This window comes from Phocoena phocoena, chromosome 3, assembly GCF_963924675.1.
Source record: "Phocoena phocoena chromosome 3, mPhoPho1.1, whole genome shotgun sequence".
Classification (NCBI taxonomy): domain Eukaryota; kingdom Metazoa; phylum Chordata; class Mammalia; order Artiodactyla; family Phocoenidae; genus Phocoena; species Phocoena phocoena.
Window position 1 is genome coordinate 147,144,520 of NC_089221.1, and position 23,995 is coordinate 147,168,514.

The following is a 23,995-nucleotide window of genomic DNA, read 5'->3' on the forward strand; positions in this document are numbered from 1 at the left end:
ACCCCATCCCCTCATTCCCTGCATGTCATCTCCCAGCCCCTGAGCTACCGTGTCTGAGAACGACATGCTCTATTTTCTCATGAAAGTCTGTTCAACAAGAGGCAAATTTTCATCTAAAGTTTCCTGGAACTGTCGTACAGAGAAATCTGTCTTCCTGAGCCCAGGGCTCTAAGCTGCAGCTGAAGAATGAAACACAGCAAGTGGAACATCTGCCCAGAATGAGGTTCAGGCCCTGGAATAACACATGGGACCAGGTCTAGTCCTGTGGCCGCTTGCGGTCCCTGGTCCTAACGCAAGTGTTCGTTTTCCCCTCCGCTCTGGGAAGGGAGCCCAGGGCCAGGGCACCAAGTTTCTAGACTGTCGGTTTGCTACCCAGAGCCGTTTTTCACTCCCCACTCACAACCCTCCACACCCAGATCTAGTTCCCCCCATAATCTGCCTTTTCAGTCTTGGGTACTACAGTACTGGAAACTCCCTAGGAGAGCCTGTAAAACCCAGAGCTTCCCCATCCTCCATCCGTCAACCTATCATTTACTCATCCTTACTCTCGGTTAGAAGCCTCCCCAGAGTGCAGGGTCCTATCTTGCCTATTGATTTGGCAGGTGTAGCTCCTCTCCATCTTGGCTGGGGCACAGTTTACACTCCCCGACCACGCAGCCACAGTGGTGAAAGGAATGAATCTAGTGATTGCGCTGGCTTTGGTTCAATCAGTTGCTCAGTTTCCTGGAATTACATCCCAGTGGCTGCTATTGACGGAACTGTATGGAGTGGTACCCGGAGCCTGCCGGACACAGGTTCATGGTCCTAAATTCAATTTGATGATATCACGTGCCCACGCACAGGGCTTCCTTACCTGTCCTTCCCCCAACACCTCACACTCTGGCCTGAGTTTTCTGAGGCAAGGGGATCTGTGCTAAATATTTGGTGTACGCGATGCAGTAAAAGTCTTCCTTTGTCTCCCTCTTTCTTATATCTTACCTGTAGAGGAATGGGAAGGTATACTATATAGTTTAGAAGTGGAGGTTTTATGATGTTGGACATATTCAGGTAGGCTCCAATCCCAACACATCCCTGCTCTCAAACATTGTTCTTACACACACACACACACACACACACACACACACACAATCCCCCACGACCCTCAATCCTTCTTCCTCCTTTGCCATGTCACAGCACATTGTGAACCCATCAAGAAGCGGATGCACAAGAAAGGTCTTCTGAATCTTCGACAGGAGTTGTCATCAAATAGAGGAGCCCACACACCAGAGGTACACAAATGTTCATCAGAGATGCAGGAAGAAACCATTGAGCTTCTATTGACAATTTTTTTTATCATGCCTAATTTCTGTAATTATGCATCTTTGCTAAGTACATTGCTTATAGCACAGTAGCCAGTGCTAATAATATATTAACTATACTCATGTTCTGGGGGAGTTCAAAAAGGGTAGCTCCATATTTTTCTTATAATCATATTCTCTCACCCCTGCTCATATGTTCTTCAAATTTCCCTAAGGGTCCTGGAGGATAAATTGAGAGTAACACTTATTTGAACAGCGTCTTTCCTATGATACTTCATTTGGTCTTCCCAGTGATCAGCGGTGTTGGTGGCAGGAGAAAAGGCTGGGGTGGGATGGTGGTGGTGGTGGTGGTGGTGGTGGTGGTGGAGGAGGAGGAGGAGCAGCTGACCATGGTCCTGAATTAGCATTGCCTCTACGGTGAATTGCTAGGGGGCACCAATAAAAATTCAGATTCCTGCATTCTCCCTACCCTCCCAAGACCTACTGAACGACACTGTCTTCGGAGATGTAGCCTACGAATCTGTATCTTTAAAAGCACCTCAAATAATTGCCCAACCAGACATGGGCACCACTGGGCTAGGACATGGTGTCACTCTTCACCACAGGAGGCATGAGAGTCTTGGCCAACCTCACCCAGAAGCTTGCATGTGGTTTATCATTATTTTCTATTTTTATGAGACTTTTTCCTCTTCGTGCTCTTGCAGAACAAACAGACTATTTATATTGCTGATGTCGCATCCCTTTGAAAAACGTATCAGGTTTCATTCATTCATCCAACAAACGTTTTTACCAGTTACATTTATCATTTTATTTTCACCTGACAGATACAGAAACTGAGGCCCAGAGAGACCAAGGGATTTGTTTCTTACTTAGCTTGTAAGAAATAGATTCAGAAACTTAACCCAAGTTACCTGGCCCCAAATAGGATTATGCCCTTTTAATTTTTATTTCAGGACATTTTAATGAAATGGCCACAAGACCAGAGCTCTGCCTTTGCAATGTATTGTACCCCTCGGCCCTTCTTCCCCTCCCCCTCTCGCCCCCCACCCCCAAGTGCAGGCTGCAGAGGAAATTAACATTCAGGGCACGTTCTTTTCCCTTCTGATCCCACAGAGGGAACACAGCCTCTGCCTGCCAATTAGTGATATTCAGATCTTTATTAGAGATGGGGACAGCACGTTCCAGTTATGCAAACACCCTTGTCTGAGAGCAGCCATGGGCCAGTACACTGGCCCCATCTCTCCCCACAGAGTCACCATGGAGGTGACTTGGTAACCCCAGTGCTGCTTTAATCAATGGTTCAATCAATAACTATTTATTCGACCTTGTCCAAGGTGCTGAAGGAAGCATGGGGGACACGTAATACCTCTGCTTAAAAGAACCTAGAGCCCCGTGGAGAGTGGGACCAGGTAGAGGGAAGAACTTAAAAGGCCCTCTGCTCTTTTTGAAACAATTAACAGTTTCTATTTATTACCCCCAAAAATAGGTAAAGAAAGGAATTAACATTTGATAAGTACCCACTGTGTGCACTGTTAGGCACTTTATTTTTTTAAAAATATATTTATTTATTTATTTATTTATCTTTGGTTGCGTTGGGTCTTTGTTGCTGGGCATGGGATTTCTCTAGTTGCAGCGAGCGGGGGCTGCTCTTCGTTGCAATGCGCGGGATTCTCATTGCAGTGGCATCTCTTGTTGCGGAGCACAGGCTCTTGGCGTGCGGATTTCAATAGTTGTGGCACGTGGGCTCAGTAGTTGTGGCTCGTGGGCTCTAGAGCAAAGGCTAAGTAGTTGTGACACATGGGCTTAGTTGCTCCGTGGCATGTGGGATCTTCCCGGACCAGGGCCCGAACCTGTGTCCCCTGCGTTGGCAGGCGGATTCTTAATCACTGCGCCACCAGGGAAGCCCTAGGCACTTTATATACATCATCTCATTCAAATCCATTAATTTTATAATGAGAAACAGCTTTAAGTTGGAAAAACTAGGATTGTAATCCTGGCCCTGCCACTTTCTCCCTAGGAGACTTTGTGACCTCAAATTCTTCATCCACAAAATGGGAGGAAATAATACCTGTCTCCTAGGATTGTTGGGAGGAGTAACTAGGTAGCGTAGTTAAGTCCAATGCCTCATCTCCACATGACACAGAAAATGAGAAAAATGCAAAATCATAAACCAGGAGGAGGGGGAAAACGAAGAATCAGGCAGAAGGAAACTATGGCATGGAGTATGGAGAACAGAAAGTCTGTGGCAAGCAGCCAGATATTCAGAAAAAGAATGTGATTCAGGATTCTGGAGGTCAGGAGTCTGTAGCCTGAGAGGTGGTAATAGTTGTTACCTAGGAGAGCTGGAAACAGAAATGCATCAGGTCCAGCTGTGGAAGAGAATGGAATACAGGTCAGTGTCTGAAGTGCAGGGGTAGGCACATGGGTGAGACACTGTGATTCTCAACATAAAGGGATTTTGCCGCTGAGAAGGTTTGAGAGTTTCTGGAAGTATGTTTGATTGGCACAACTAGAGGAAGGTGTTACTGGTCTCTAGAGAGTAGAGAGCAGGTGTGCTGTTAAACATCCTACAAAGCACAGGAAAGCCCCCTCCCAGCAGAGAGTTATACAGTCCCAAGTGCCTCACGTGTCACTGTGGACACACCCGGTCTAGGGGATGAGTTGGAGTGGGAGACAGGAAGTGAAGGAGTTGAAGATGAGACCAAACATCAGATGGGAAGTCAGGAGGAAAAGAGGTCAGACCAAGGGTGAAGAGTTAAGAGGACAAAAGGAGGGGAAGTGATGAATCAGATTAGGATCTCATATGGGTCAGGCAACAAGTCAGGGATGGAAATGGGCTTCAGAGCTCAGACAGAAGGTCAGGATCGAATCACTGAAGAAGTAAAGATTAAGAAGCAATGAGGAAGACAGTTGAGGCCAGAGCCAGGAAGAAAGGGGGCTGGCCGGGCCATCCTGGTTGGAGTTTGGATGGAGAGTAAGCATGGTGGATGCAGGTCAAGGTGATGATGCCCTGGCCAGAAGCTTGAACAAAGCCAAGGAGCCAGCAATGGACTATGGGGTCTAAACAAGGGTCAGGGGCCCCAAGAGTCCAGGCAGGTCGCTGGTTGGAGGTGAGTTAGTGGCTGAGAGGAGGAGTAGCAGGGAGAGCCCCGAGGGGGGATGAAGATGCCACCAATGCTGGGAGTATTGGTAATGCTCTCAGGAGGGCAGAGACCTGACCAAGAATCTCCAAGCAGAAAAATGGAAACCAGATAGAAAACCTGACTATGGAGGCAGCTGCTCACTGCACATCTCCTGTCCTGGCCCTAGAAACACTCCCCACTGCAGGCAGAGTCTCAATGAAGAGCTGCCCTGGGTCCAGGCTACATCGTCAGCAATGGGTGAGGTTTGTAGCCATAGTCTGGGCAGCCCTAGTGTGTAGAGCATGGCTAAGAAGTCAGATGCCTGCAGCTCTGAATCCCTGCTCTGCCACCTTCTACATGTGTGACCTTTGACTCTGAAGCTCAGTTTCCCGATTTATAACATGGGAACAATACAGGAGATTATCCATGTGAACTGCCTGAACTGTAGAGGACTTTGTGGCTTTTATTACTACTGGAACATAGTGCCCTCACTGGTGTTTCTGAACACTTTGGTGCATATCTATTGCAGACTATTCATCCATTCAACAAACACTTCCTCGTTATCTAGTATGTCCCAAACACGTACTGACTGCTAAAATGACCTGGAGGAACAGAGATGGATTTCGGTTCTGTGTTTACTGCACTCCCGAGGTTGAAAGAGATCTTAAGTTCATAAACTGTCTCCTAGGCTTAAGTACCCTCTACGACATCCCCCATATGTGCGCAGCCTTGGCTCACACACTTCTAGCGGTGGCCGGCTCGCATCTCCTTTCACAGGCTGCTCTATGAGAACAATCATACCTGTGTGGAGCTGAAATCTTCTTGGTCCTGGCTCTTTCTCTGAAACTGCCTAGACTTGTTTATTCCCTCTCCCACATTGCATCCCATTCAGAATTCTCAATGGCTAACGTACTCTGTCAGACAGGATGGATTTTAGGTCCCCCACCACTGAGTGACTCTCCCCAGAATGGGCTCAGGTGTATCTCTGCCCTCTCCAAGTGGAAAGCAGACAATGGCTGTAACCCTGGGACCCTTCCCTCAACAGACATAGCCTCCAGGGGGCTCAGGGTGACCTCAGAAAGACAGAGACATAGCTCTTTCCCAGTAATCTGAAACATTCTCTTACCTTCCCAAGATCAGGAGAACAAAGTGACTTCTCGAGCTCTCTCTTAAGGAGTCCATTCGCAGTTTGTTTGAGCTCCACATAATTGGCCCCAGATGCACAGCAGAGGAAAGACATTCGCTGACTAGCTTTTCTAGAACCACGAACTCTTTGACACTGTTGGTGGACATTCTGTGACCCTCCCAGACCTTGCTTTGGGAAGCCTCATGCTGTCTTTTCCACGCCAGAGGGCAGTCCAGATTCCTACTGGGGTTATTTGAATAAACTTCCCAACACCTCTGAGCCTCAGTTTCCCCATCCATCAAATAAAGATAATAATACTACTTAACTTGTCAGGTTTTTGTGCATAACAAGATAACAGGTGGGGAAAAGAGATAGAACAGTGCCCGGCACTTAAAGTGCTCAACCCCGTGCTAAGCTTTGTTAGGGTTATTTGAATCAAGACAGGGAAGCTGTCCTAGGTGACCTGACATTCCAGCAGAGTCATCAAGAGAGGCTAGGAGCTGCAGGAACAGAAATAGCAAAACATTCAGGCATTGATATCTGACCACTGGAGTTGTTCTCTCCAAAGAAAACTGACTGTCATGCTTATGGAGGGGGACAGGAGAGAGATCTAAAGTCTCCTGCTTTTCTGCAGCATTTCCCTGTTTCTGCTCTGACGTTCTACAAGGCTGTACTTGGTGGAGTATGGGGTCCGATCGACCCAATGTGGATTTCAGTTCTCCCAGTCACTGGCCGAGTGATAGCAGAAAAAAGTCACTTCACCTCTCTGAGCCTCTATTTTCTATAAAATTAAGAAGACATCTATTCCCTTATAAGATCATTGGGAAAATTAAAGGAGATCTATTCCTTACACACATGCCTGGCATATATTGGGTACCTGATAAATGATAGCTGCTATTATCTTCTTCTTATATTATTTTCATGATAATAATCTAAATTATTACTGGCATTCAAAACCGCAAAGAACATGAAAGAATGAGGATCTCCTCCCCTTTTCTTTCTGTGCTTTCCCTCTTTGGAGAATGCATGCTAGCTAACCCTTTGCCATATTCATTCTCTCTCTCTGGCTCTCTCCCTCTGGCTCTGGCTCTGGCTCTGGCTCTCGTTCTCTCTCTCCCCCTTTTCAGTTCCCTGATAGGTTCCTGAGAGGGCTGGAAGCAGGGATTGTGAACTGCCAGATTTCATGCCCTGCTCTCATCCCTCTCTCCAAAAGCTTATCAAATATTAAAAGCTGTGAAATAGGAGGCAGGTTTTTAATCATTTTAATCACAGCCTTCCTCAGCCTGCTCAAAAGGGCTCGAAGGAATCGATTCAGAAGTGGTAATTATGCGTGCGGCCCCGTGCCAGGCTCCAGGTCAGCACTGGAGCGGGCACAAGCGACAGATGGCAGAGGCACCGGGGAGGGCTCCTCCCGGGTGGGGGCCCCCGAACAGGAGAAGCCTCATGGGAGGAAATGAAGCTAAGTCATCCCAGGTTAGGCATCGGGTTTTTAAATGCACACCAAAATCAATTGCAAATCAACTTACTTTTATTAAGGCCTCCTTAAGTGCCAGATGTTTTTAGCCTCATTTAACCCGCTAAGCAAGTCAGGGAGGTATTTATCGTTATCCAATTTATACGTGAGGAAACTGAGGCTAAAAAATGTTAAGTAACGTCCCAAGGCCCATTAGAAAGTGGCACGGCCAGATATGTCCTGTTCTGGAGCCTGCACTTTGTCCTCTGGGCCTCCATCACCCTTGGGTTCGGGGGCCTGCTGCAGGGATGTCGGAGGGACTGCTACCCTAGATGCCCTGCCTCCCTCTTGCAGCCTCACTGTCTGTCCAGCTTTGCTCACCTCCCTCCCCCTCTCCCGCTGCAATATCTTATTCCCTCTGGCTTACTCTTGCCCTCCTCTGGCTCCTGGGATTTATCCACGCACTTCAGCCCCCCAGCGAGCCATTAATCCTTTTCCAACAGCTTACACATCACAGCCCAGCTGCTCACCCCGCTAGACTCATTTCTGGACAATCCTCCACCCCATCCACCTCCATACTACATACTCCCATGGGACCTAGCTTCGTGCAGTTCTCAGACACCTTTCTCTCTTGCCTTCTTGCCTTTGCACATGCTTTTACCCTGCCTGGAACAATGCACTGTGCCTCCCCCTCCAGGTCTCAGCCGAAACACCAGTTCTTCCTGGAAAGATGACTGACTCACTAGGCATTTCCCACCTCCATGATACCGCTATAGCTTTCTCCCTATGAAGGCAACCAGTCTTTTTGGCGGGGGGTGGGGGGGTGGGGGGGGATGACTTGTTTGCATTGCTGGGATTCCTCTGGCTGGCCAGTCTGAGAGGGCAGAGGGCACGTCTGCCTGATTCGCCACTGCAGTCCAGGGCCAAGCAGGGTACCCAGCGCAGAGCACGCATCAGGTAGACATTGGCTGAGTGCGTTACATGAATAAGGAGACTGGGCTTAAAGGTGGGGATTTCTGGAGGCTTAGAAAATAGGGCAGAGTCATAGCTCTGGGCCAGATGAGGCATGCAAGTGAGCAGGGATGGCCATTTGCATACAAAGTACCGTGGAATATTCTTCAATATCACAAGAAGATATGTTTTCCATCATTTTTCCTTGAAAAATGCATCCCTCTTGATCTATCTTTCATTTCCCCACATTTAATAGAGATGTGAATACAGAGAACTATGTCTCTACTATAAGACAAATAGCACCTCACGCACAGTAATAAATGGCGACCTAAGTAGTCTACTTGTCAGAAAAGATGAAAGGGAGTGGGGCAGGGGATGGTGAGTAGAGGCACACGGACCCTGTCTAAAGGGATAGCTGCTTCTCAACCCCAGCCTGCTGTTACCCAGGGGAATGTGGCCAGATTTCCTGACTTTTCAAAAGAAGCTGGGAATAGACTATACGCATAATGTCCCAATTTTTAAGAGTTGCCTCAATTAAACAAACACATGTACGCACAGACACACATGAACGCAAACAAAAACAAAACGAGCCCAATAAAACATCTGCTGAGAGGTTTTGGGTCTTAGATTGGAACTTCTGCACACATTTTCCTGCTGAGTAGAGAAAGCTCCTTGCAGATGGACCCAAGTGGGGGCCCCCCAACACCCGGAATCCACCAAATGCCTAGGGTTGTGTGCACCCCAAACGCTCCCTTCTTATGTTCACAATGCTTTCTTGAGGGTCCTGCAAAATCCCCACACCAAAGGAGAAATGTTTATAACCCAACCGGGCAGCACTTAAAAGATCAAGGCGTACATGGCATGCTGAAATCACTGGCACCTTGTTCCCGTTTCCACTCTGCTGTAGGATCAAATGCTTCCAGTTTCAATGATTAATCGCCTCTCAGTTTTCACCACAAGTTGTACAGTGTTATTGACTGGGACAGAAATATTCTCTGGAACAAATGCAAGTCTTGGGAGGGACTGCTGCTGGCCTGTGGCACCTGATTCAACCCACCCCTGAGACTGGGTGAGACTACCCCAGGCCCCCCATTTACAGATGGTGCTCAGGGAGGCTCAAACAACTACCCAACAACTCTCATTACTGTGACGTTATTAATGGCTACTATCTCTTGAATGCTTACTATATTCCGGGTATTGTGCCCAGCACATTACATCTACTATCTCATTTTTTTTTTTTTTTGCGGTACATGGGCCTCTCACTGTTGTGGCCTCTCCCGTTGCGGAGCACAGGCTCCGGACGCGCAGGCTCAGCGGCCATGGCTCACGGGCCCAGCCTCTCCGCGGCATGTGGGATCTTCCCGGACCAGGGCACGAACCCGTGTCCCCTGCATCGGCAGGCGGACTCTCAACCACTGCGCCACCAGGGAAGCCCTACTATCTCATTTAAGCCTCATAACGCCCCTCATATATTTGGGGAGAAAGAGGACAAAGAACCTTGGCGGCAACATGACTATTTTACACACGAAGGAAATGAAGCAAAGAGAGGTTAAGTCCAAGGTCACACAGCTAATAAGCAATGAAGTAGAGAGTCCAGCTTGGTGATCAGGGCTCCTGCCTGAGCTCAGGCATCATTCTCTTACCTGAGCCCAGACACAGACCCACAGAGCCTTTTCCAAGCTGGCTGGGCAAGGAACGTTTTTTTGCAAAAGCTGCAGTTACTACAGTGTTTCTGTGGATGGTCTTGGGGTATTGCTGGTACTGTTCTTATGCACCTACTGTGTCACCTATGCTTGGGGACTGGGGAGGGAGATACTATGGAGGACTGAGGAAATCTACTCCAGCCGCCCTTGTATTTTTCTTTTTCCAGTTAAACATGGTGAGCTTGCTCTCCGGGAATTTTCCAAGGCTCTGCCTCTCAATTCAAATCCTTGGAGATATTCTCCAGGGTCTACGAATTCTCAAGGGTAACATCTTTTAAAATTTTTTAATTTCTCATTTAAATAGTAAATTATTTAAACATCAGTTTAATATTCTAGATCATCGGTTGTAACCACCTTGTCACAATCTATGCCAAGAATCCGCAAAATACAGCTCATGGAACCAAATCAACGCCCAACCTATTTTTGTACGTCCTACAAGCCAAGAATTATTTCTACAGTTTTAAATCACTGGGGGGGGGGAATCAAAAGAATAATAATGTTTCATGACACTTGAGAATTTTGTAAAATTCCAATTTCGATGTCCATACCTAAAGTGTTATTGAAACACAGCAGCGCTCATTTGTTTGCCTGTTATCCAGAGCTACTTTTCCAATAAGACAACAGAGTAGAGTAGTCTCAACAGAGACCATCTGGCCCCCAAAGCCAAAAATATTTACTATTTGGCTCTTGACAGAAAAAATTTGGTGATCCCTGATTTATGCAATGTGATTCTGGTGTCCATATTTTCATTTATGCTTTTAACTGAGTTAGGCATCTGTTTATTTTGGAGTTTGTTTTGTTTTCACTTTTATTGTTACGAGCTAATAAGGAAAAAAAATAGAAGAACTTAGGTACCTTCTAGAGTGTCCTCATGTGATCGAGTACAATTTTCTGATAGTTCCAGGAGAAAGCCAAGAGAGAGTTGAGCCAGTATAGCATGAGGTAGACCAGCAGGCTGAAGTAAAATGTAAAAAAATGTCAACTCCACACCATAGTCACATTGCAGGCAGAAGTTCACTTTCAACCAAACCACCTCACATTAAACTAATGTTGTTAATTTGAAGTTTACTAGTTTTGCAGTCTTATTTGTGCTTAATTTGGAAATTTGTTTCTGTTTTATAGCTCAATAAGAGCTATAAGCGTAAGGATTTTTATACCTAGCTTTATGTTTGCCTATGTTAAGTAACATTATGATAAGAATAATTTGAGTCAACACTTACTGTTTTGAGTCAACAAAAGTGTTGAGTCAAGTGTTGAGTCAACACTTAATGTTTTCCCCTTTAATAGGGCATATGTTACTCAAGTTATAAGCAGGAAAAATGGATGCAAGAAGGGTCAATTACATTATATCTTTGAATCAGTATAAGCTAGTGTAAATTGCTACCTGCCACCCTGGCAGAAAATTCAGTCTCAGTTATTTTGGGAGGTCCCCTCCCCAGTTTGAGGAGAGTGGGGAGTGTCAAATAAAAACTCTAAGCTTAAGTTGGGACCAGGTTCTCCTTTTAGGGTGGTGACCATTTTTTGCTATTGCTCCTCTGTCTATACTGCATTTGTATGTGCCGATCCCCACCATTCATCCCTTAGGCTCTGTTGCTGAGTGGCTTAAAATTGCCCCTCACTTAGTCCTCCCACTTGCTTCCTTTCCACCCACTCAGCCCACTTTCCCTTTATTCTCTCTCCTTCTGGACAAAGGGAGCACAGTTTTTCTCAATAAGCCTTTAGAAGCACAGTGCTAGCTTGACTTTCCTGTGTGGGGCTGGGCAAAGGAGTCAGAGAGGACTGCTAACAATGGGCCTTTCTTCTTAAAAATTCACTTTATTACAACTGTTATATAAAAAACATAGTTTTCCTTCACTGAAAAGTTATACCCAGGCATTGACGATCAGAGAATGAATGGAGCTCTTTTAACCCTCTTCTGAGTTCCCCAGTGTATCAGTTAGCTATTGCTGTGTAACAAATCGCTCCAAATGTAATACCTTAAAACAATATAAATTCTTTATTTTGTTCACAAGTCTGCAATTTGTGCAGGGCTTGTTTGTCTCTGTTCCATGTGGTGTCAGCTGAGGTAACTCAATTGGGGCCTGGAGGATCCACTTTCAAGATGACTCACTCACGTGGCTGGCAAGTTGGTACTGGCTGTCATCTGAGAGCTACAGTCAGGGGCCTGTTTCCCCTTTACATAAGCTTCTTGTTTGGGCCTCACAGTAGATAGTGACCTCAGGGCAGCCAGATTGCTTACAGCGTAGCTAAAGATTTCAAGAACAAGTATTCCAGCAAGCGCGGTGGAAGCCATAGTGCCTTTTATGATCTAGCCTCAGAAATCACATAGCATCACCTCCACCACACCTGTTGGCTGGTATTGTTGCAAAAGCCCACTCAGTTTCAGAGGCAGGGGCCATAGACTTTATCTCTCAATGGAGAAGCGGCAAGGTGCTAAAAGAGTATGTGGGATGGAAGCTATTGTTACAAGCATCTTTGGAAAACACAGTCAGTCACAGCCAATTTAGCTTAGGATTGACCTTCCACCCTGACACAATTCCCTATCATATGTTAACTGCTTGGGCAAGTGACTTCAACTCTCCAAGCTTCTATCTCCTCCACCAAAGAGAGGACAAGTGAGTATTGCTTCAGGGTCGTGTTATGATCATTAAATGAGATAATATATAAAAAGTTAGCCTGATACCTGGCACAGAATACATGCCTGACAAAGGTTAGCTTCTTGCTCTCTTCCCCGACTTCATCTCAGCCAACCTGCAGTGACTCAAAATGACATTCTTCTTGGCTGCCACCTTGGAAGCATTTTCCCTCAGAAAATGTGTCCGTGTATTCACAAATTTACAGGTTACACAAAGGTGTTGTTCAAACATTGCTGGGTTCTTGGTCTTTTCAAAGTAAACTCTTGTTCTCAAAGCTGCTGGCTGTGGGAAGGAGCCCTGCAGGAGTCCTTTTGCCCACACTCGGTCTATGGGTGAGGGAAATCCGGACCTCCCTCCAGTGGGGCTGATGGAAGTGGAAGGACCACCATATGTCTTTCCCAGAAGGGTGACTGAGTTCCGCTTCCGTCCCAGTTCCCCTGAGATTTTCCTGAAAACCCCCGTGGCTAGCCCAGTTGGGAGTGTTAGCACATCAGATCCCATGCTTTGGTGAAAAATGTAAACACAGACCTGATTTTTCATTTTAAATGAAGCCAAGCATATTGCTCCCAGCAGATGCCGAGTGACTCAATCTGTCCTCTCGGTTTTGAAGGGAACTGAAGAACAACATGGTAAAATAAAGCAAACAGCACATTTACTGGTTGATAAAATGCTGTTTTAGTCTACCCTGGCATTATATGGTGATTGCTGTGCAGCGAACATCTGTTATTAAATCCAGACTTCTGTTGCCTGGATACATTGAGTCAAAAGCTGGAACGAGTGAGAAATCCATTTGTGTGTCTGTTGCGTGTGAATGTCAGAGCTCATATGATGCCTTTGTCTTCATTCTAACTGAATCGTTTAATATGGAATGTCTCGCTTGTTAATTCTGACTCTGGGCCAATACTGTTTTCATTTGATTAAAAAGAGTTAAACCAAGAAACAGTAATCTCTCAGGTGCTCTAAGTAACTTTGTTGATTAATTTTTGGAGATGGCATGGTGTATTTGAAAAAATTAGGATGCTTTTAAAGAGAATTCATACCAAATAACCCAATAATTGAAATTCTAGGTGTCTATCCCCAGGACACAAGGGAGATGAGCATATGTTTTTGAGGGCAAGGATGTTCAATGCAGTGTTACTTATAACAGAAAAAAAAAAAGAAAGAAAGAAAAAGTTAAAAGTCACCTAAATGCACATATGTCAAGAGCTTCATCTATATTGGCTGCAAATTCCATGTTCTTCCACATCACAACTTATTGTCAGCCCCCCGATAGACTTTACATTATTTACATTATGCTATTCTAAAAAATGTTTCAGTGAATGACTTGGTACAGGTGTGATTACCTCCTAGGGATAGATCGCTAGGTGTGGAATTGTTAGGACAAAGTGCATATTATATTGTTTATTCCTTCAGTCAGCAAGTGTGTCTTGAGTGACACTGTGTGCTAGGCAGCAGTGCTCTACACTGGGGCCCAGTGGGGGAGAAAACGTCCCCACCTTCATGGAGCCAACAGAGTGAGAAGGGAGGAATGAAAGCTAGAGGGATCTCGAAGACAGAAGTGAGTGCTAAGGAGGGGACTGAGAATGGTGGAGAAGCTAGACAGGCACCTCTGAGTGCCACAGATCAGAGGGCATTGGAAGAATCACTCAGTGGTTCCCCAAAATGTGGTGCTGGGAAATGTGGTGCATTCACTCAGTCACCAAATATTTGTCGAATGCCTACTAATGCCAGGCTATGTTCCAGGCAATGAGAACCCAGAAATGACCATAACCAATAAGGTATCTTAAAGCAGAAAGAGATGGACAATAAACAAAACAAATTTCAAAAAATGGTAAACGCCATGGAGAAATTAAAGAGAACTGGGTAGGGGAGAGGTCTGCTTAGATAGACTGGGCAAAGAGAATCTCTATGAGGAAGGATGTTTGAGCTAAAAAACGAACATTGAGAGAGGGATAGTCATGAATAGACTGGGAGAATGAGATCTAGGCAGAAGGACCAGAAAGAGCAAAAACACCGAGGTGGGAATGAGCTTGGTATGTCTGAGGAGCAGAAAGATGGCCATGAGTGAAGCCTAGTGAGCTAATTTGAAAATGGCTTAAGTCTATCTGTCAGTAATTGTCACTATAATGCTGTGTAACAAGACACCCCAAAACTCAGCAGCGTACAATAAACTGGGACTAGAACCCAGGTATGAATCTCTCCAAACTATCTTCTCTTCCATCCATATTCACCACCTCTCTATGTACAACCTATCTGCTCTGAAAACCACAAGAGCCTCAGAATGTATCAAGTACATAAGAACTAGTCCTGCATCTAGATGCAATGGCTCTCAAACCCTAAGGAGCATGAAAAATACCTATTAAAACCCTCCTGCACTGTGGGTGGGAATGTAAATTGGTACAGCCACTATGGAGAACAGTATGAAGGTTCCTTAAAAAACTAAAAATAGAACTACCATATGACCCAGCAATCCCACTACTAGGCATATGCCCTGAGAAAACCATCATTCAAAAAGCGTCATGTACCACAACGTTCATTTCAGCACTGTTTACAATAGCCAGGACATGGAAGCAACCTAAATGTCCATCAACAGATGAATGGATAAAGAGGTGGCACATATATACAATGGAATATTACTCAGCCATAAAAAGGAACAAAATTGAGTTGTTTGTAATGAGGTAGTTGGGCCTAGAGTCTGTCATACAGAGTGAAGTAAGTCAGAAAGAGAAAAACAAATACCGTATGCTAACGCATATATATGGAATCAAAAAAAAAAATTGTACTGATGAACCTAGTGGCAGGGCAGGAGTAAAGACGCAGATGTAGAGAAGGGACTTGAGGACACGGGGAGGGAGAAGGGTAAGCTGGGACAAAGTGAGAGAGTAGCATGGACATATATACACTACCAAATGTAAAATAGATAGCTAGTGGGAAGAAGCTGCATAGCACATGGAGATCAGCTCAATGCTTTTTGATGACCTAGAGGGGTGGGATAGGGAGGGTGGGAGGGAGATGCAAGAGGGAGGGGATATGGAGATATATGTATACATATAGCTGATTCACTTTGTTATACAGCAGGAACTAACACAACATTGTAAAGCAATTATACTCCAATAAAGATGAAAAAAATACCTATTAAGCTAGTTAAGTATATAATATCCTAGGCCTTGTCCCCAAGAGTCTGATTTAGCCGGACGGCGGAAGCCCCAGGAATCTGCGTTTTCAAAAGTAACTGCACCTCGTTATGATGAAGGTGGTTGATGTACCACTTCTGGAGAATCAACGATGAAAAGTTCACCAAAGACAGCCTTAGGCAGGCCAGAAAGATGACCCTGCCTATTTCCCTTCAGGGTTAAGCAGAAGCTGGCCCTGACCCCACCAGTTGCCAGTGTCATGAAGTACCCTTGGGCATTTTTAGCGAGCACATCTCTTCACTGTGATGCCATCTTCCTGGCCCAGCGGGGAAAGCCTGAGTTAATGGCATCTCCTGGGTATAATAAACCTCCCCTAGGGCTCTGGTCCCCGCTGAGCTCTGCTGGATCCTCTAGCATTTCAAAGTGAAGCTAGAGGTTCTTCAAACAGCTCGAGAGATTTCTTGGAAATCCAAGGCACCTCATCCCCTGCTCAGAGCTGGATTTGGCTCTTAGCTTGGAGGTGGGAAGACCTCCTGGGCCAGGACTTAAGAGTGGCTCACAAGGAATCAAAGCCAGCTTTCTCCACCTTCCTCTGACAGCCCTGTGTGCTTCTCCTCTGATCCGCTGCCAGAGTGGGGGAAGGCATCCCAAAAGCTCATTAACAGCTCACATACTTTGCCCTGAATCAGCTCTTAAACACCGTGGGATGAACAGCCCTAAACGAGAAAGAAAAAAAGTAAAATAATGAGTCTCTTACAAGTTCATAAATATCCCTGGTGCTTTCTGTCAGGCCAGGGTTTAGCCTTCTCTGCTCTAAACTTTATTTTCTGAGCCTCTAAGGAGAGTTGGCTATTGGTCCCTTGGCCATTAATTGCTTAGGTGTGCTGACCCCCTCCAAACCCCTCCACCACAACACACTGGTCCATATCCCACTCCATAAGTGACAGAACTGCTCCCAGGGATCTGCACCTTCTTAGAAACACTACTGGATAATTATTTCTTTAGTCTGTACTGACAGAAATACCATCTCTAGGAAGACAGAGTGGTAATAACTAACATTACTTGAGCATTTCCTGCGTGTATTTTGCATGCATTAGCCAACTTAATCTTTTAATAACCCCATGAGGCAAGTACTGTTTTCACTCTCATTGCCAGACAAAGCATTTGAGGTTCTGAAAAGCCCTTCATGCAAGGTCACACAGAGCTGAGGTCCGAATCCAAGTCATTTGACCCTAGGACCCCTCACCAGCTACCTCACCAGCTCCCACTTCACATTGCCTTGAGCAGACCATGCCTACGTGACTCCATTCAAGTTGGATGTTGACATAGACAACTCCAGGCATATCCAGGGCATGGATACTCAGAACCACATCACGTAAGGAATAGTGGCAGGACTTGAAGATGTTTTAACGTGAAGACAAGGTGGTCTCATGGCAGGGGTTGAGCAAGGGTATAGAGGCATAAGACATGAAAAGTAACTGCAGATACTTGATGATCTATTAAGAGACAAAAGGATTAGATGGTCCTGTATGAGCCCAAGAGTTACAATGTCCAATGAGGTGAAGTAATGCCAGGATATAAGAAAAAGCTTTCACATACTCAGAAGTGTCCAAAAAAGTATTGGACTGCCTTGGGAAGTCTTGGGAATCTCCCTGTCATGGGAGGCATACAGGCAGAGACTTGGCAATGTCTTGTATAGAGGGGTCTCAATGTCAGATGACACAAATAACTTTTGAGGCACTTTTGATCCTGAGTATATGTGATTCGGTTGTGATTTGCTGGAGCCTCATCTCAAACAGCATTTTACGTTGCCATTAAAATGCCTAACACAGACTCCTTCTTAATAAGCCTAAAGATAGGCATCATCACTCCTAGATGATGTCTTCTTGGCCTGGGATGCAAAATTCTGTGGGCTTACTTCATATCTAATCCTTATCAGGTGATGTGTCATGAATCACGGATTATTGGAACTACACGAGACCACAGAGCTAATGATACAGGTGAAGAAACTGAGGCCTGGAGACAACAACTAACTTGTCCCAGGTCACAGAGCTAGCAAGTGCCATGTTGGGCTGGATTCAGGACTCCAGATCCCGAGCTTACTGCTACACTCCCCACACCACAAGGCCTCCTAGAGTATCAGAGTATGAAGGGCCCTTAGCAATCTTCTCGATCTGCAATGACAAATAGGATTCACTTCCCTCTGCCAACTTGTAATTCATTGGTCGTGATTTCCTCAAGAGCTGTTTCAGAAGGATTCTGGGGCCACATCTGGGTTCAGTGGAAAAGAGATCTGTGAATCATTTATGATGGCTGCCTTGGGCATAGGTGGGAAAGTAACCACCTGTGTGCCAAGGCTCCTTGAGCTCATTCATCTCAGTGACTTTCTGGGTGTGCAAGCTGAGCTCTCAAGAAGTGATATGAACATTGCAGAAGAGATTATGAGGTGAGATGAGGCCTTAGCCACCTCATTTATGAAAATGATTTAAGGATCCTTGTACGATGATTAAACCCACCTATGGAATGAGAAAGACACACAGCTGCCTTAAGCCCCAACAATATAGAACAGATGACAGGTGATATGTAGATGGTTTGAATAACAATTTCTAGGTCATCTTGACTAGGGTGCTTTGCCCTGGGTGGCAGGTGGCTCCACCCCTTACATGTTGGGAAGTCATAAGCAGGTACTTCTCCCGGATCCTTTTGCTGATTGGTAAAATGAGGGTTAAGGTTTTTCTCTCAGGGTTGCCATTGAAGAACAGAGAAAATATAAGTACTCAGCACAGCCTAACACTTAGCAGTTGCTCAATAAATAGTAGCAAGTACTAGCAATATAATGTCGCATCTACCCCTTCTCTCTGTGTTAGCATCTTTCCAGGCTGTTAAAGGGTTAGCAGCAATGGCTACCCAAAAACAGATTGCCACGGGACACATAGGTCATCAACTCCAGATTATTGGTCTGGGGCAGATTTTTGGAGTCCCTTGTTGCCAAAGAGTTGGGGACTAGCTTTCCAGCTGACTGAGAAAGGGAAAGCCAGGAGGGAAGACCAGAAAATCCAAGGGTAGACCTCTTAGCCCCATAACACCTTTCACCTTCCAGTCCTCCTTGGGGATTCTCCAAGTCTACACTCCTGGTCCTAAATGTAGGGGAAGAGCCAGGGACAATGAGTGTGAAGTTTACTGCAGGCTGGATGCTGAAGGATTACACGTTTCCTTGAATTACAAGGGAGCAGTCTGCCTCCCAAGCTTGCTATTCCCAAATTTATCAAAGCACAAAGCATTTTTTAAAGACCCCTTCATGAACTGATCAAATGTACTTGACAACAGAGCCAGCAGGCCAGTCAGATCAAGTCTTCACAGCCCCTGAGAAGTTGCCTACACGATGGAAATGACAGTTCTCAGAATCTGTGGGTAGGAGGGATTTAACTCCACGAATGGGGAAGGGAAAACAGGAAAGCTAATATTTACCGAGCGCCTACTATGTGTCAGAGGGTTTACAGAACATTATCTCATTTAATCCTCACAACAAAAACACTTAATAATACTTCCGTTTAGCAATAATAGTTAGCTGTGAAATGGCTGGGATTTGCAATACTAATAGACACCAGCTACTTTGCATATGTAGTGAGCAAACAGCAGCCCTCAAATTCAGGGGAGGAAGAAATGTAGTTTTTATATCACTCAATTTCATATCCATTTTGAGCCCCCAGCCCTTTGGGTAGCAGGACCTTAACCTCTGTCTTTTCAGTTTCTCTCCCAACTTCTTTCCCAAAAGCTGCATCTAAGTTTGGGGCCGGTGCTAGGAGCGGGGACAGAGGAGCTCATTCTGGGTCAGTGCGTCAGCGGGGGTTCAGGACACCCAGCTCGGTTGCCCTCATCTACCTCAGCAAATGCAGAGACGTCCTCATTCCCATCCAGTCCTGGGCAGTTATCAGTGCCTCCTCTCTGTCCCACCCCAAAGGTGGGCTCATCAGGGCTACCCACCCGCCTGCCAGCACCTCCAGGCAACGCTTGGGGACTGTCCACTGCTCTGGGCACTGTGCCAGGGCATGCGCGTGCTGGGAGGCTGCCTCAGCCTGTCTTCCTAGGATCTCTGCTGCTCCCGTGCCGGGCTGTTTGCAGAAACCCCAGCACCCAGCCTGTTTTTCAGTTGCATTCTTATCTCCAAACTGACTTAGGGGTTCTCTTTCCTCCCCTCCCTTCTCAGTGACCACAAACATCTTAGTTTTCTTCTTCCCTCCCCTCCTTGCCTTGGTTTAAGAGAAGCTTTATTGAACTTGAGGGCAGAAGAGGCTGCCTCTTCCTCTGTTCTTCAAAATCTATTATTTTGGGCACAAAATGATCTCCAGGGCTCAGGCACCTGACGCTTAATAAACTGAAAATCTTTCTCACCTTTCCGGTTGCATCTCCCACCCCAATGAGCAAATGAGCAAACGGGGGGAAAGCAATGAGAAAACCCCAAAATGTTATCTCGCAGTATTCATGAGCTCTAATCCTCCAGTAGCCCTGTGAAGTCAAAATAATTGTCCTTATTTAACCTTCAGGATGTGGATGCTCAGAATGGACATTTGCCTTGTCTGAGGTCTCACAGGGTAAGCAGTGGCACTGGGATGGGCCCAGAGTCCCCATCTGGCTGACTCTATTACCTGAAGATGGAATCTGGGTTGTGCCAGCTCAGGTGATACGTAGAGGCTGCCTGAGGAATCGCTTTGAGAATTTTGAGGCTGCATCTGAACTCGCTGAGTAGAAAAGTGCTGTGATCCATTAGTAATGTCTGCCATGGGCACTGGACAGGACAGCAGCCTTCCATGGGCTGCCAGTGCCAAGCCACATTCCCTAGACTCTGTGCGTCTTAGACATTCTATTCGCATCTGTTGGCTAGATAAATTAATGAATGCATGGACTCCTTCATTAGTGCTAGATTTAGAGAAGGGGCTTGAGGCAGGAAGTGAGAGAGGCTGCTCACGGTCGATTCACAGTGGTCTTGGGAGGCCAGGCTGGACTGTTAGAGATAAGAATGGCAGGAGGGATTGGGACTTGAACTTGGAAGAGCTTGGAATTCCAAACTCAGAAGCCTGTGAGTTGCGAAAGGTTTGGGCTCAGGGGAATAACGTAAGAAAAGCTGCACTTAACAGCAGGGGGCAGCGAACAGTTGAGGCTGAAGGACCAACCTGGAGAGCTTTGTAATCTGTGTGAGGTGTGGGGGAGATGCCCAGCCCATGGGAGAGGAAGGTCACGGTGACAAGGACAGGAAGATGTGGAGAGACAACTCACAGGTCTCGGAGGCTGGCGGAGGGCTCTTTTCCCTAGTGACTCACATGTTCCTTCTTTCTAGCTGAATTTCAGTTTTATTTTCAGCTCTAATCAGTGATAACAGAGAGATCCAGGTGCTTTCTTTCCCTTGCTCCACATTTCCCTCTGCAACCTCCTGGAACCTAACGATTCCCCATCCTCCCAAAGAAAAGAAGTTGACAGCCTGGAGCAGAGCGGCCTGTGGCTTCATGACTGTCATCACGGTGGCCCCCATTTACTGAGTGCCCTCAGTGTCCAGCACAGGGTCAACCCTTCATGGGCATTATCCCCTTTAATCCCCAGCAGCCCTAGGAGCTAGGAACTACTAGTATCCATATTTTGCAGATGAGAAAACTGAGATTCAGAAAGGCATAGTAACTTGCCTAAGGTCACATCACCAATAAGTAGTAAATCCAGAAACAAAAATCGTTTTTTAAAATAAAATCTGGGGCTTCCCTGGTGGCGCAGTTGAGAGTCCGCCTGCCAATGCAGGGGACACGGGTTCGTGCCGCGGTCCGGTAAGATCCCACGTGCCGCGGAGCGGCTGGGCCCGTGACCCATGGCTGCTGAGCCTGCGCGTCCGGAGCCTGCGCTCCGCAACGGGAGAGGCCACAAGGGTGAGAGGCCCATGTACCGCAAAAAAAATAAAATAAAATAAAATAAAATAAAATCTGAGTTCAAAGCTAGCTTCCTTAACAATATGCCTCTGGCCTAATTAAGCCATAACATTTCACAGGTGGAAGTGTCCTTAGAGACTATCTAATCCAACTCCCTCACTTTCCAGAGGGGAAATCTGAGGCTCAGAGAGGGGACGGGATTTGTCCAAGGTCACCAGTGAGTTAGAGGATGAGCTGGGACTTGAACCCAATAGAGGAAGGAAGCATGACTCTGCAGCCTGTTGGTTGTTGATATCCTCTCCCACATTTCACCACCTTCTTCCCACCCCCAGCCCCCATTGGATGTTGACCAGGTGCATCCTGACACCTAGCTCCCTGGCAAGGCCTTAACAAGGACTGAATTCATGACGTCTCTCCAGCCTTTCAGCCCCTGAGCTCCCCATCCTCCTTGCTCAGAGATGTTCAACTCCACCAGCATGTTTCCCAGGCACACCCTTCCTGCCTGTTACCCGTGAACATATCAGCCCCGCCTCTCATTCCTGCGGCAGAGATGGTTCTGTTGTCACTAGAGCTATAGTGCACCCAGCGGCATTTAGAACTCAGCTCGTGATGGCATAGTGAATGGAGGAAATTAGAGCTGAATGCATCCATGGCGAATATTCCTCCCAGGGTAGACGGGGCCATCGGCTGAGTGGCCCATGACGGATGTCCACATGGGACCCACTTGCAGGGCCACCTTCACTCCTTTAAGGAGCAGGCCTGTCTCCCAGGCTGGCCATGCTTCAGATCGCTCTCCATCCTAGACCATGGACCTCCTGAGCCCTGTCTTGACGGAGCTGGTGTTTCCACATGTCTCCGACAGTGCCTCTCAAGCAAGCAACCTTGACCCTGCAGTCAGGGAGGCTGGAGAGCATAGCGGTTGATTGCACAGCCTCTGATGTCACATGAATCTACTTTCAAGTTCCAGCTTTCCTCCTCACTGCTGGTCAAGCTGGTCAATGTCCCTGAGTCTCAGTGCCCTCGTCTGTAAAAGGGGAAGAATTAATCCCTATCCCATGGCGTGGTCATGTGAATTAAATGGGATCATGTGTGTGTTTGGCACGGTTCCTGGTACATAGTAGGTGTTTAATAAACGATTGCAATAATAATAATAGCAATAATAGTAGTTACTTCTTTATAGCCTTCACAGCACTTTGCGTATATTAGGTGCTGTAGTAAGGTGTTGAGATTAAGATGCCGCTCCTGCTGCTGCTAACTGATGATCATGATTGACGGTGGTGGGGAGGAGAATAGATGAGAATGTAAAAGCCCTAATGGGCCTTAGAAATCACAGGGCAGCAGTCTGTTGCAATAGAAATTGCATGAACTTTGCAGCCAGACAGTTGAACTTAAATTTATTACCCATCTGTGTGACCAGGGGAAGTAACCTCATCTCTCTTAGTCTGGGCCTCAGTCCCTCATCTTCTATAGGGCTGCTGGCAGGAGTAAATGAAGCCATGCTTCTAAAAAGTGCTTAGCCCAGTACCTGGCCTAGTAGACGTTCAATTTCGAGTAGGCATTGCTGTTATTATTATTATTTTTTTTTTTTGCGGTACGCGGGCCTCTCACTGTCGTGGCCTCTCCCGTTGCGGAGCACAGGCTCCGGACGCGCAGGCTCAGCGGCCATGGCTCACGGGCCCAGCCGCTCCGCGGCATGTGGGATCTTCCCGGACCGGGGCACGAACCCGTGTCCCCTGCATCGGCAGGCGGACTCTCAACCACTGCGCCACCAGGGAAGCCCCATTGCTGTTTTTTTGTCAGTACATTTCTGGTCTCCCCAACCCATGGGTCAGCACTCCCCTTGAGAGCAGGTTGTACACTGCTCTGTACGTGGTCCTTGAGGACAGGGGCAGAACAGTTATCCAACAGCTATTCATGGAGCAGTGTCTGTGTGCCTGCCACTACGCTCAGCACACGGAGGGGACGAGAACAGACAGGATATTGGCCTTCATGGAGCTCACAATCCAGTGGGGAAGACGGATGAATGACAAGTCTGTAATTACAAGTGGATGCTCAGAAGGAAACCAAAAAGTTGCATGATACAGAATAATGTGGGATGGGGCGGTGGGTGTTAGTTTCCTATCACTGCTGTAACAAATTGTCACAACTTCAGTAGCTTAAAACAGCACACATTTATTATTTTACAGTTTTAGAGGTCAGAAATCAGAAATGAGTCTTAAGGGGATAAAGTCAAGGCGTTGCAGGGCTGTGTTCCTTCTGGAGTCTCCAGGGGAGAGGGCATTTCCTCGCCATTTCCAGCTTCTAGATGCTGCCTGCATTCCTCATCTCATGGCTTCTTCCTCTATCTTCAAAGTGCATCACTCCAACCTCTGCCTCTGTCATCACATTGACTTTCTCTGACTCTCATCCTCTTGCCTCTGATAAGGACCATTCTGATTACGTTGAGCCAACCTTGATAATTCCAGGAACTCTCCCCATCTCGGGATCCTTAATTTAATCACACTGCAAGATCTCTTGACGATGTAAATAACAGGCTCCAGGGATTAGGGCATGGACATCCTTAGGGGGCCATTATTCAGCCGAGCACAGGGGGAATCTACTTTAGGTAGGTCCTGTTCTGGACATCACCATGTTCAGCACATAGCAGAGACCATGAATGAATG

The 23,995-nt window shown here is 46.5% G+C and overlaps 1 protein-coding gene across 5 annotated transcripts in view; it reads left to right on the plus strand.

Moving 5' to 3' along the window:
* The window catches only part of KCNIP1 (potassium voltage-gated channel interacting protein 1), a 355,966-nt gene that overhangs the window by 186,825 nt on the left and 145,146 nt on the right, over positions 1 to 23,995 (plus strand). Inside the window, exon 2 of one of the 5 annotated variants that reach the window (XM_065874921.1) lies at positions 6,214 to 6,228. The exons of the other annotated variants lie outside the window; for them this stretch is intronic. Coding sequence (XP_065730993.1) covers positions 6,214 to 6,228 — 15 coding nt within the window. The remainder of the gene's footprint in view (positions 1 to 6,213; positions 6,229 to 23,995) is intronic. 5 annotated transcript variants of the gene reach the window in all.